General features: G+C 41.2%; 1 protein-coding gene across 1 annotated transcript in view; it reads right to left on the bottom strand.

Moving 5' to 3' along the window:
* The window catches only part of LOC109464719 (transient receptor potential cation channel subfamily A member 1 homolog), a 33,384-nt gene that overhangs the window by 5,476 nt on the left and 14,393 nt on the right, over positions 1 to 13,515 (bottom strand). Inside the window, exons 7-18 of the mRNA XM_019761784.1 lie at positions 9,073 to 9,268; positions 8,275 to 8,458; positions 7,485 to 7,592; positions 7,023 to 7,111; positions 6,747 to 6,893; positions 5,860 to 5,971; positions 4,975 to 5,111; positions 4,104 to 4,222; positions 3,488 to 3,558; positions 2,791 to 2,982; positions 867 to 1,166; positions 12 to 152 (exon numbers count right to left, since the gene is read on the bottom strand). Coding sequence (XP_019617343.1) covers positions 12 to 152; positions 867 to 1,166; positions 2,791 to 2,982; positions 3,488 to 3,558; positions 4,104 to 4,222; positions 4,975 to 5,111; positions 5,860 to 5,971; positions 6,747 to 6,893; positions 7,023 to 7,111; positions 7,485 to 7,592; positions 8,275 to 8,458; positions 9,073 to 9,268 — 1,796 coding nt within the window. The remainder of the gene's footprint in view (positions 1 to 11; positions 153 to 866; positions 1,167 to 2,790; positions 2,983 to 3,487; positions 3,559 to 4,103; positions 4,223 to 4,974; positions 5,112 to 5,859; positions 5,972 to 6,746; positions 6,894 to 7,022; positions 7,112 to 7,484; positions 7,593 to 8,274; positions 8,459 to 9,072; positions 9,269 to 13,515) is intronic.

Genomic DNA, 13,515 nt, shown 5'->3' with positions numbered 1-13,515 from the left:
TGGCTCCTCACCTCTTTCATGGGCTGTGTGGAGCTGAGCCAGTCCTCCGCCTTCAGGTCGATGACAAACAGAACAGACAGAACGTACAGCGCCCACTCCAGCAGGTTCTCCACTGTCAGGTAATCCATCCTCTGTACAAACATCTGCACAACCTGTTGTAAACAACAATAAGGCTTTGTTTGTTTGTTTGTTTGGGAAGTATCAATGTTCCAAAATTAAAGTCACATGTTAATATTGTAATAATGTTTGCTGATATAGCAGCTAATGTATATATGCATACCATATTTGTAATTCATATATAAGACCAATAACTTCCTAAAGCCCGTGTCATACATATCCATACATGGACTCCCAAACACTGCTAAGTCGAGAGCAAGGTCAGCTGGTACAGTGTATTGAACTTTACTCAAATTTAACTCAAATTTGATTAGACTCATATAGAAAGGTAGACGTGGCAAAAATCTTGTTAAAAATTTTTGTTTAATTTCAAATTCGATTTGATTCATATGGAATACGTAGGTGTGGCTAAAAGATTTGTGTTCAATTTGACTCAAATTTAACTAAAATTCGATTTGATTCATATGAAATACGTAGGCATGGCTAAAATCTTGTCAGACTACTCCCAAACTTCAGCCAACTGTAGTTGGTTGCTGGTCAGGGGAAGGTATTTAATGTGTGACAGACTTCCTTTCTTTTGAATGCAATTACATGTGATACAATGTTACTTTCTCAATAGATCTGTTAATGTAAAGTAAATATACCATAAACACGCCTAACCCTAACCTAACCCTAACTCTAACCTAACCCTAACCCTTACCCTAACCCTAACCCTAACTCTACATGTATAAATCAGAAGCTTATGTTACCTCTTTAACAATATGGAAGGCTGCCAGCCCCAGTATGATGAACTTCCCAATAACGGAGAACACTAGGATCACGGCGGAGTTGTTCGTCGACCATCGCTCCCACGACGCTTGGGTCGCGTTGTCGGCCGTGTCCACGTACGGCGGGCGGACGGTGACCAGGTACCCCGTGAGGAAGGTGAGAAACACGAGGTAGATGATGAGGGAGAAGTAGTAGATGTAGCGGCCGTATTTGGTCCACTTGTGGCGAAGGAGGCTGGTGGACAGAGGGTGGGCCAGGAGGTGTTCTCGTTTGGATATAACCTAAAACAAACAAACAAATAACAACAAAAATGAATACAAACAAGGTCATCTGCATGCACATCAGAACATCCCTCAAAAAATATGAACCCGCCCTCAAACTTTCTGTAACATATTATAATATACATGTACATGTATGTATAATGATCTTTGCAACCTTTACTGCCAACTATTAACACTATTAATACATCCATTTGTCACTGAAACAACTTTGAGAAATAAAAGTTTTCAATCATTGTCAAATGGTTTTGATTCAGTGAACATCACGTATAAAAGGAATGAAATACATCACTGCATCAAAGTTAAAGCAAATCAGAGCCTTGTATTGTCTCCTCTCTTCATATTTATCTGCCATCCACGTTCTGGCATGGCAACAGACATCTTTGCCAATATTCGGCATGTTAAACACTGTCAGAGGGCAACAAAAATGTCTTTTTTTTCAAAATCAGGTGCACCCAACCTAATCTGGTGCACCCAACCTAAAAACTTAGGTGCACAAAAAGTTTTTGGGTGCACCATGTAAAACAAAACCTAACTAGAGAGGCCGACATTTGCTTGGGAGCAAATACAGCATATTTCAGTCCATCTCCCTCCCACGCAAAAGTGGACTATTCCAAACTTACCTCAGTGTAAAACTGGCAAAGATTCTCAAATAAATGAATTATATAGTAGCTATGTAATTGAGAACAAAGATGCAAGAACAAGCCCATTGAATCTCGAAAGCTTTACTAATCTTATTACAGGTATGCAAATACTAACAATGATGAGATTTGATACATTTTGAAGGTCTTAGGCACATAAAATTGAATGCGTGGGTCATTACGCACGACTTACGTGCAATGTGACCCCAGGTAACCCGCAATGGAACACGTGTTCCATGGCCAACGGCAGATGGAACGGGCCATTCTTTAGATAGAACATGGAACGGGTATAGCACTTTTGGCCCTTTTTATGCTGAAAATAGCCATTAAAGTCCCCCAAATAAGTCATTTGGAAGTGGTGTATGCCAAATATGTGACTGCTATTCTGTAGACACATGTTCAAGTACCCTTATACCGAATTTCAGATCATTTGGTTGTAAAACCAGGGCTCAGGATCCAAAAATCCATTTTTTGGCGAAAAATGCCCCAAAAAACCTTCATAAAAATGTTTCAAAGGCATGTATCAAAAAAATGAAAAAAAACGCCTGGGGGTATTGGCCCACTCTACCTCCATGCCAAATTTCATGTCATTTGGCTGAATGATGGCGGAGTTGAATCCCTTTGACTGTTTGGCAGGAGAAGGAGGAGAAGGAGGAGAAGAAACATGAGAGAACACAATATATTTCATCCATACCATGGTATGGACTGAAATATAATTATAAATCTTACTGCTCCTCTTCTGAGCTTGAATCGGAGCTAACTTCAAAATCTTAAACAAGTACTACAACAAATATTTATTATTTTTCTGACACTCAGATGCCAAGAATATCCTGTATACTATTATACATTTAATATGTACAAAAATACATACCAAAATATTTGGGTGCACCAGTGCACCCACAGAAAAAAATTGGGTGCACAGCTCCAAAGTTGGGTGCACTAAGGTGCACATATGCATGCACCCAGTATTTCGAGCCCTGTCTTACCATGATCTGTAGAGGGTGGTTCTTCTTCAGAACATTTGAGTCGGTGGTATACGCCTGCACGTCCTCTTTCAGGAAGTGTTCCTTGTCGTAGATCTCGTTACTCTCTCCGCTCAGGATGGACATCTTCTCGCTGTCCATGTCCTGTAGCCACGGCGCGTACATGTCGTCCAGAAACTCATAGTTAAACGTGATCTGAAATAAAACGTTGGAGAAAAAAACAATCGTGAGAGATTTCCTAACCAACGCTCAAGTGTTAAACTTAAAATGTCTATCTAATGCAAAAGGAAGGACCACATTAATTGGGGGATTCGAACATTCAAACTATGAAACAAGAGGCAAGTTGAAACAGAAAGACACCCCTGGCCCCGGGCTGGGAATCAAACCCATGCCGAAACCCGGGCGCCAGTTCATCCCCCACTGTTACAACTAAACCAAAGATGATGTAAGTTCTATTATAACTGCAATTCACTTTATGTTCATGGTAGCAAAATGTTGCGATCTGAAGTATATGTCATTGTGGTCGCAGGAGCAGAAAAAAAAGAAAATTAGCAAATCATTTCTTAATGGCAATGAAAGTTTGTGGTAAACCAATAAAGACGTTGTAACATTGTCAGGTACAGAAGTGACCACAAAAAATGTGAATATAAAGTACTGCGAAAAAAAACAGGAATTACTGTGTAACAACAGTATTATGTACCTCATACTTCCTGTGTTCAGGATTGAGACCATTGGATGTGGTACACTTGTTGAAGACAAGCTCAGCAACAGCTGTGCAAAAGAAAAAAAATCAATGTCTCAATATATCTAGCATATCTTGCAAAGTTTAGTTTAGCTCAAATTTGTTCCTTGCAGTTTCAAAATTCAACTGACTTCTATATTCTATATGTGGCTGTTCTTGTTGAATGTTTACATGATGTCATGATGTTAAAATTACATGTAGTTGTTTTGAGTTGCACAACTATCGTAATGCTGCCAGCCCTCGAGGTAACATACAATCTGCAAACATATTTTTACATAATGTATATCGTGAAGTTTTTGCCTGCATGTCAATCTGGTCTTAGTGAGCTCACTGATTGGGGGAAAGTAACAACTTTAACAGCTGTATCCAATGCTGGTCAGATCTTTACAAAATAAATCTGGGAATTCATCAAACTCATTTCTTTTTATCTCAGGTCTCCCAGCTGGCCAAAACAAATATTGTACTGTACATTACTCCTGTACATAGTTCTAATGATTACCAGAAGCCTGGTATAACTGGATATATAATATATCTTGGCTGCTATGACTATAGAAGACACAGATCAAACACTCACATGGCATCTTCCTGATGAGTTTTCTCATCGGCGTGGTCGCCATCCCTGAGTGATCAGTTGTTTTGTTCCGCATTGCCATCTCCCAGTTCTCATCGTTGACAATAGCTGCTGCCACGTCCCTAGAACCGATTATAAATAGTTAGTAAACTGCACATGATATTATTTTTCATCTCATCTCATATGTAGACCACGTACTGATGGGGTACCACAGTTTTCTCCATCCTTCTCGTTTTTGCTTTTTTTCCATTTCACTGGTCCATTCTCTGATATCCTCCTCCAATCTTTTCCTCTCTTCCTCCCCGGATTGTTATTTGCATGATTGGGCTCCTCCTGAGACCATGACACTTGGCCATACCACTTTAGCTTCCATTTTGTTTGTATTCACATAACTTTTTTAGGTGTAATACACCAGTTTTGTACATGTAAGTACAAGCTGTGTAAGACCGGACTGTGAGGTTTGAACCACTCAAACCAGGAAGGTCCCCTACTCTTTTCGATAAGTGTGGTGGGTTCTTTAACGTGTGTGGGGTGTGGCTCTTCCCAAACATGGGACCTCCATTTAACGTCCAATCCGAGGGACGTCCCTAACCGAAGCTAGGTACTCATTTACACCTGAGTGAAGTGAGGAAAGTCGTGTAAAGTGCCATTCCCAAGTGCACAAGATACTGTAGGTGTCATTGGGTAGGATTCGAACCTGGGACCTCTTGGGTCTGAGCCAAACACTCAACCGTTACGCCACACGATGCCATTTCTTTACCTTCTAAACATATATGGACTTGAATGATATACATGTACATGCACAAGAGTTATGCTTTCTTATGCTAATTGGGGCACCAGTGGTTAATAGAGAAATGAGTCATGTACTACGTACTTATGGCCGTTGTCTATGGCCAGGTCCAGACAGTTGAGCCCAGCGTCGTTCTTCAGGGCGAGGTTTGCGTTCCACTTCAGCAGGAGTTCCACCATCTCCACATGGCCGCGGGACGACGCCAGGTGCAGCGGGGTCGTCTAGAGAATGTCATAAACACGTTAGACTGGACCACGGCTTACAGGAAGAACTGTGCAAAATTTGTGCAAAATTCATGTCCAGATCACAACATACCCACATTTACCATTGTACAAAAAAGCGAGAAGAAGTTGAACACTCTGTCTTAGCTCAGTAACTAGAACACTTTGTATTATCCTAGTATAATACCCTTGCATGTTCCTTATGTATGTATGTCTAAGTCAAGTAGTGTATCTTTTGTCTCCACTTTTCTACATACATTCTGTTATTTGTCTGTTAAGTCTTGACCTGTACCTAGCCTGTCATGGCATGAATGTACAATAAAGGTATTGATATCAAAACCACAATGCATGTATCAAGTTCTGATGCAGTACCATAATAAACTACCTGGAAGGCAAAAATCAAATAATTTTAAGGTCTCATCAAGTCCTATCCACTTAATAAAATTAATTTATATTAAGACTATCCATCTAAGCCTTCTTGAGTTATGAAACTTACACACACACACACACTACCAAACTTTGTTGGACCAACTTTGGTGAAAGAAACAACTTGTCAACTTTCAGCAAAATATCTCAAGTACTTTGACTGCCATGAGCCATCTTTCCCAAAAGTTTAACTGTCCTAGTAAGTGTCAGATCTAAGTTAGAGTGGTCCAGCCATTTACTGGAGCATAGAGGAAGAATGAAAGAAGTTTGGCAAAATTACAAGTTATGAAATAGCAAACTGTTATGCAACTAGTCTACGTGCCTTGGCCTTGTCAGTAGGGTCGACTGGTGAGTCGTCGTCAAGAAGGGCCATGGCAGTCTTGGTCCATCCCTCGGCTGCTGCACAGTCGAGTGGGGTCCAGCCGTTGGTGTTCCTGTTAGTACAGGGCACTGTTATATGCATGAAGACCTCTATTCCTGTCTTACGCAGCTTGTACTTACTGTACAAAACTGGTGTGTTATACCCAACGGCAATCAGCTATGCAAAGCAAACTAAGAAGCACACTATAACATGTACAAACTACAGTTCCACGATCTCATACCTTTGCCAAATGATGTTTATCTTTATGACTGACAAAGTAAACGGTCAACCGGTTCTTGAGTTATCCTCTTTTGAATATTTCAAAAGAAACGCCCCTGCAGTTCCAGAGCAAGCTGCTAGGGGGGCCCCAAACCTACATCACTTCTTCTCCGGCACAAGAACATCTAAATTTCGTGACCCTAGCAAGTCCAGATCATGAGATATCAAAACCGGAAGTTCCACTGCAGTACCATAACAAGCCACCAGGGGACCCAAAATCTAATCATTTTTAGGTCTCATGAAGACCTACATTGTACCCACCTACCAAGTATGAAGACAATCCATTTAAGCCTTCTCGAGTTATCGTGTTTACAGACAGACACACACACGAACGCTTCTGAAAACATAACCTTCTTGGCGAAGGTAAATATTCTTCATGTACATTTGTAACATGGCAAAGCAGGACATAGTAAGTTGTTTTTAGTTACATGACCTCCTTGACAGCTGATGGCTGGTATTGCTTGCCTTGCACGATAAAGACAGACTTGTAGACACCATGGTGAATGCGAAGAAGACAGTCACCATCACACGAGATTTAAACATTTCATGGAGCTCTTAGAGCTGCGCACCTGGCCTCGATGTTAGCACCTGCCTCCAGCAGCACCTGCACCACTTTGGTATGTCCTGCGATGGATGCCAGGTGCAGCGGGGTGCAAGAGTTCTCGTCCTCACCATTGATAATGGTCTTGTCTCTCTTGACCAGTTCTCGAACCACCCTGACAAGGAAAATTGGGGATACCTTCATTACTTTTTTTCATACAAACTTAGAATACAGGTACTGAAAATGACAAACAATTGAATGTGTGGTTTCTGCATTTTCTTGTAAATTTTCCAAACATACTTACTTAGTCCTGCCACTCTTAGCTGCAAGGTGAAGCGCCATCTGCTCTTCTTCATTTTTGGTATCGATGAATGCACCCTTGTCCAGCAAGGCCTGGACAATACAGATTGAAATTAGATCTAAGGGCTTTTATTTCAAGAAGGCAGTAGCCAGTTGTCACCACAAACTGGAGGCATTTCTTGCTAAAAACAAGAAATCAGAGATTTCAGACAACCAGGAAGACCTGATAGCTCCTGGCAAGAGCCATTTCCTGTGTCTGACCTGCTGTCATTATGCCTGTAAATCTTCCCCAACCCACATGCTATCAACCTACATGTATACTCTGTCCAGACAAAGACCAGTAGTATAGATACACAAATCCACAGCTCAGCCACCCAAAACAATACATGAACTTCAATACCTGGAAGTGATAATGGATTGATTGTACAATATAAGCCATCGACAATGTTAAACCTGATGTCTGTACCTTAACACATCCAAGGTACCCCTTCTCAGCTGAGATGTGCAGGGGGGTGTTGTCGTAGCGGTCAGACTCTTCCAACAGGGACATGGCCAGGGGGTGTTCCAGTAGGACCTGCAACAGTAACAGTAACACATCAACAACGCAGACACAGACAGGGTTTTTCATCAGGTTTCACTACGTTTTTTTATTGTGTCAATGTTTCAGTACAGAAAAAAATTGTAGGCTTCAGTCTTCTAAGAAGTATTTTGGGTTTTCATGGTTTTCCATTCACCCCGTTTCCTGTGCCTGACCTTTTGAGCTGTCATTCTGCCTGTCAATCTTTCCCACGCATGTGCTGTCAACCTACTATACAGACCTACAGACACACAAACCCGCAACTCAGCCACCCAAAACAATACTTCCACACCAGAAAGAATCATATGCGCCCATCATATACTTAGAGGACCATCAATGTCAGAGCAATCTGAAGCCACTACCATTATCAGTAAGATTTTCTCACATTTTCACATAAAATCATATTTAGGTATAGAAATCTTCCAAGATCTCAATAGAAATACATGTAAATAGACTTTCCATGATCTCTGCTGCAGTACAAAGGAAAGTTGCTAGGGGTGGGGGGCCCAAAAAATCTAATTGTGTCTTCCTCTCACCAATTTCTACCCACATGCAAAATATGAATATGATTGAACATTACACACACACACACACACACACACACACACACACACGCACACACACACACACGGCCACTAAAACATAACCTTCTTGTCGAAGGTAATTATGGCAGTTGTACCTGTAGAGCGTCCAGCCTGTCCTCCTGTGCAGCCCAGTACAGGGCTGTCTTGTCGTACTTGTCCACAGCGGCGATGTTAGCGTTGTTGTCCAACAACATCTGGATAGTCTCCACGTGGCCCTCTGAAGCTGCCAGGAGGAGAGGAGTGAAGTTGTCCTTCTCCCTCCTGTCAATCTGGGCTCCCCTTGGAGTGAAAACAATACATTCACTTAGAAAGGTAACATTTGTAAAGCAAATGCATAATGTTTACCTTCTCATATAGTCTGCTCTGTTAGTTACTCAAACACATTCATATATATGGTGACAGGAGTCTAAATCCCTCCTGCTATAAAATTCCAACACTAGTTACCATGGTGACAGACGTCTGGTTCAGGTCTTTGACCTTATTTGTTAGGAGAAGAAAGAAGAAATAGAGGAAAAACAAGATGTTTTCCTTCGGTAAACATAATAAACTCAACCTTTATGTTTTCAAAACCATTAAGTAAACTTAATTTTTGTTCTCCCATTACCTCACTTTTTGTGCACAATGTATCATAATAGCTTGTTGTTGTTTTCCACATGTACATGTATTTAACACAAAGTGCATTTTGCAAAAAAAAAATGTCTTGTACCTGAGATGCTGTTTTGAATGTCTTTCTTCACATATTTCTTTCTTTTCACACACACAACCATTGCATTGAAACATACATGTATCAGGATGTAAAATGTAGATTAAGCATATTAAGCCCTTTTCCTTTCTACACAAAACTACCGTACGCTTTTTGTAAGTTTTTCTTGTCAAGCCATTTTGTAACTCACTTCTCCAGCAGGTACTTGACGACGTGTGCATGGTTGTAGCTGGCTGCCTTGTGAATCGGTGCCTCCTGGCTGATGTTGAGGGCGTTGGAGCGAGCGTTGTGCTCCAGGAGAAGCTTGACGATGTCCAGGTTTCCCGACACGCAGGCCAGATGGAGCGGCGTGGCAAAGTTTGTCCGCGGTCTGTTCACATCAGCACCTATGGAGGTAGTGTAACGGTATCATCATATTAGGCCACCCCAATTTGATTTGTTGGTTCTTGGATTTTTTTTAGAAAAAAGTTGAAGTGACAGGGTGAAAATTTTTTTTTTTGAACAGCCAAAGGTATTATAGCCCCAAAAGCTATGATAGGAGCCATGAAGTCAATACACTGAGCTGGTTTGCAATTTGAAAAATGAAATTGAAACTTTTTTTATCAAACCACTGCATTGATAGATGGAACAAGGTAAATCGTAGATTTCAAACCTCCGGGTTTTTTTTTCTACTGGTTTAGGTTATTTGTTAGTGTGTAGTATGAAAGTTATGTGCGTAATATGTTTGTATGCCGGTTTGATGGCTACTGACGGTTGGTTCGGTATGGACTGTTGATTAACGCAGTGTTCGAAATACTTTTTTGAGCAAAGTAGCACAGTGTGCTACCTAGGGCAAAAACTAGGTAGCGCAGCAGAATTTTAGGTAGCGCGCCCCCCCCCCCATTTGTCAAATTCTATGCACGTGTCGCAATACTATATTTCTTCCAATCATAGAGGTATAATACCTCCATGCTCTAATAAAGTTACTATTTTTGAGGTTTCAACTCTGAAGTAGGAGCTCTGGGTCGAAGCCAAATTACGGGTGCGTGATTTATTCTGGTTTTCTACTGAGAAAAATCGGGACAGTATTTGCGCCGGGCAGCCGGCCATGTACGCGAAATGGTACGCCCAGTATAGCAGCGATCTACATTGTATTCATGTTTTATGTTTACAATTGTGCAAATTTTTTTTACAGAAATTTGATCACATATGCTTAAAAATATTGTTATACTGATGTTAACAAGACTGGCAATGAAAACATACATTGCCATGGCGACGGTGGTTGCTGTTAGGGTTATTGTTTGCATGGCACTGCCATGACACTGCCATGATGGTACCTGTTAAGTCTAGACAGATACAGTGCACTCCCCCCCTGAGTGTATAGTGAACAAGCCCCGGGGTCACAGAAAGCAGGGCCATGGGGCAGACAGATCTTCCCAAGGGTTTCTAGGAATGTGGGCAGAGAAATGCCTGTGGACATTCCGCATGCCATTCCGCATGCCTGTGGACAAAATGCTAACCATTCACTGGGTACGGCATGTGAGGAATGTGGCCAGAATGTGGGACATACACTTGACATACAATTCCTACCTAGTGAAATTCCAGGAAACCCTTGGGACATTGTGGAAATTGTACAGATTGACAAGACTCCCACGATGTTCATGAAGTCGGTACAGATTCACAAGACTAAAAATTCTTGTGAATCTGTACCGACAGTCTTCTGAGCTCTGCTGCATTTAAACAGGTACTATTATTATGATATCTTTCTCTTCTATTATAATAATTGACAAGTTTATTGCAAATTCATGCCCAGAGGCTAATTGTCAGTTACAAACATAAAAGGACATTGAAGAACAGTATATAAAATAACATGATGAAAGGTAGTTGTCTAAAATTGTAGCTATGTCTAAAACTATGTCTGAAGGGTTTGACTTCTCTTTTGAAAACTGTAGAAGCTTCGAAGACATCATCAGTGCATATCTGTAAGTCTCCTTCTCAGCATTTCCCCAACATGTTCAGATTTACAATGTGATCGACTTTACTCACAGAAGTAATTCTAAAATGTCTTTAGAGGTTGTAGTTTATTCACCTGGAAGGCATGTGGGAAAGGAATGTGAGCAAAAATGTAGGACTTCCACTTGGAAGGCTTGAAGACTTCCACTTGGAAGGAATGTTGTAAGGCATGTGCGAATGCATGGAAGCAAGAATGTAAAACTTCCACTTGGAAGGCATTTGGGAATGGCAAGAATGTAAAACATCCACTTGGAAGACATGTGGGAATGAGGGCCAGAAAGTAGGACATCCATAAGACTTCAGCGCATGTGCAGACAGGCATTGACGACATGCCACAAATCCCTAGGGTTTACAGCGCATGTTAAGAATGCAGACATAGCAACCATACCACTATATGTCCCACCGGTTTTCAGCGCATGACGAAGGGCAGGCATTGTACAAATTCCACGTTGTTCCAAATCGAACAGCTTCCGAATGAAACGTCGTTGTTCTCATCAAGAGAAACCACACCACCACTAAGCGCTTAAATCGTAAATGGCAACAACACATCTGAGTAACCTACAATTTAAAGACGACCACCCGCGTTTCACGGACTGGACTTGACAGTTACAGGATATATTGCTGAGGTTGCTAAGAAAATGGAACTGGGCACGCAGAGGACCAACGTTCTGGGCGGAAATAGTTCACATAGGAATGTGTGACAGCCGGAGAGGAATTATTGTGCAAGCCAAAACTGATGATCTTGGGCCTGAAAAAAAGGTTTCCCTTCTACTAGTTTTCAAAAAGTCATCACATGGCAGAAGGTGCGAATGACCCCTTGCAGTTGTCGTTTTTGGGTGGTATTTTTTCTAACCGGAGGCCTTCCGCAAGCACCCTATGGCCAGGCAAACTTAAGGTAATGTAACAGAAAATCCATTTAAGGCTAAATAAAGCCGTATAAAACACCTGTGTCGAAGTACAAATCTCTTGTGTAGATAGTATGCAGATGTATTGTCATATATCATACATGATTAATTTTACGGCATACTTAGGACTGCATGCACAAAAAAAACTCTAAAATACATGTGTACTTCTACCTTGTCCTATAACAAAATTGATCTAGTCAATATATTTGGTTATGCCAACCAACGTCAACAACCTATCAATGTCAACCTCTGATGTGTACAACATATATGTAAGTGCATTTATGTTCGCGAGGAGTTAACTTCGCGATATACCTATCTTAGCGAACTGATCTCCGTGTCAACAGTTTGAATTTGTAATGAAATAGAAATTTATATGAACAATCCTTTCCATTCATGAAGAGTTGTTATATTTAGAACTTCTTGTAAAACGGTAGCACAAAACATCTAATATGTGTAATAGTCTGTACACAACGCAAGCTTCAAATGCGCTAGTTTGCTAGAAACGGGTCACATGATAATATTGTACTCGCCGATTTTTTTGAACTCATAAATATCAACTTGAATGTATCCCAACCATGCGACTCAATAGAAGCTTGGTGGAAAGACAGCGTGGGTCATTTTCCAAATTCCAGTAGAGTACTGTAGTATTTACACAAAAAAACGCGCATGGTCTCTATAAATTATATCAACATTTAAGATACATTTATTAAAGTCTACGTCTTGTGCTGACTTACGTAGAATTCATCATAGGATTCATCATTGAACATGGCAAACTTACCATCCAGGACACGCGTTAATAGATCGGTCCGGTTACAGTCGTAGAATTAAAACAGTCAATTACACTCTACGGAAAATGGGCATGCGGGGCCCTCCTTAAAATGCTATTGTCTATTGTCATAACAGATGCACACTTTGACTAGTGTTGGCAACTTCTTTGACTAGTGTTGGCAACTTAAAAAAAAAACTACTAGTAACTCCAAATCACGACCTTGACAACTAGACATAGATAATGTATATGGCAAACTTACCTATCCAACGGACACTCAACACAAGCGGCTACCTGGTACTACAACAGCACATCTGATCACTATCGACTGTACTCACAGAAGTAATTCTAAAATGCCTTAGGAGTTTGTAGTTCATTCACTTGGCAGGCATGTGGGACAGGAATGTGAGCAAGAATGTAGGACTTCCACTTGGAATGCTAAGACATCCACTTGGAAGGCATGTGGGAAGAAATGTGGGAAGAATGTAAAACTTCCACTTGAAAGGCATTTGGGTATGTGGGCAAGAATTTAGGACTACGTAGGAATGTGTCCATAAAAGTGTGCCATCAACATGCCTGTAGACATGCCATGCCTGTGGAAAAAAATGCCTGAGTGTGCAATTCCTAGAATTCTTGCAAACTCTTGAATCGCTGGCTGTGATGTGCAGCAGTGTACGTACGCCGCGTAGCGTGCCAGACATTGGCCGTGCAAGCCTATAGAATGCCCCACTTGCGACATAAATTTCTGAGGCTTATCGTGCGCATCGTGCGTATCCACAATTATTCCCATCGTAAACATAGTCACTGGGATCTGAAATGCATACATACAGGATAATTTCCCTTCTTCAGCGGGAGTTTTGTTTATGTTTTGATCGTACACGTCAAACTGCCACGCTGGTCTACGCTGCGCGCTGGTCTCGGCTGCACTTCCGGGTTCCATAAATCGACACCATAAATCGACAAAGAAACA

This window comes from Branchiostoma belcheri, unplaced genomic scaffold, assembly GCF_001625305.1.
Source record: "Branchiostoma belcheri isolate BF01 breed outbred unplaced genomic scaffold, Haploidv18h27 scaffold14, whole genome shotgun sequence".
Taxonomy (NCBI): domain Eukaryota; kingdom Metazoa; phylum Chordata; class Leptocardii; order Amphioxiformes; family Branchiostomatidae; genus Branchiostoma; species Branchiostoma belcheri.
Note: the sequence above shows the minus strand (reverse complement) of the source record. Positions and strands in the feature narration are given on the sequence as shown.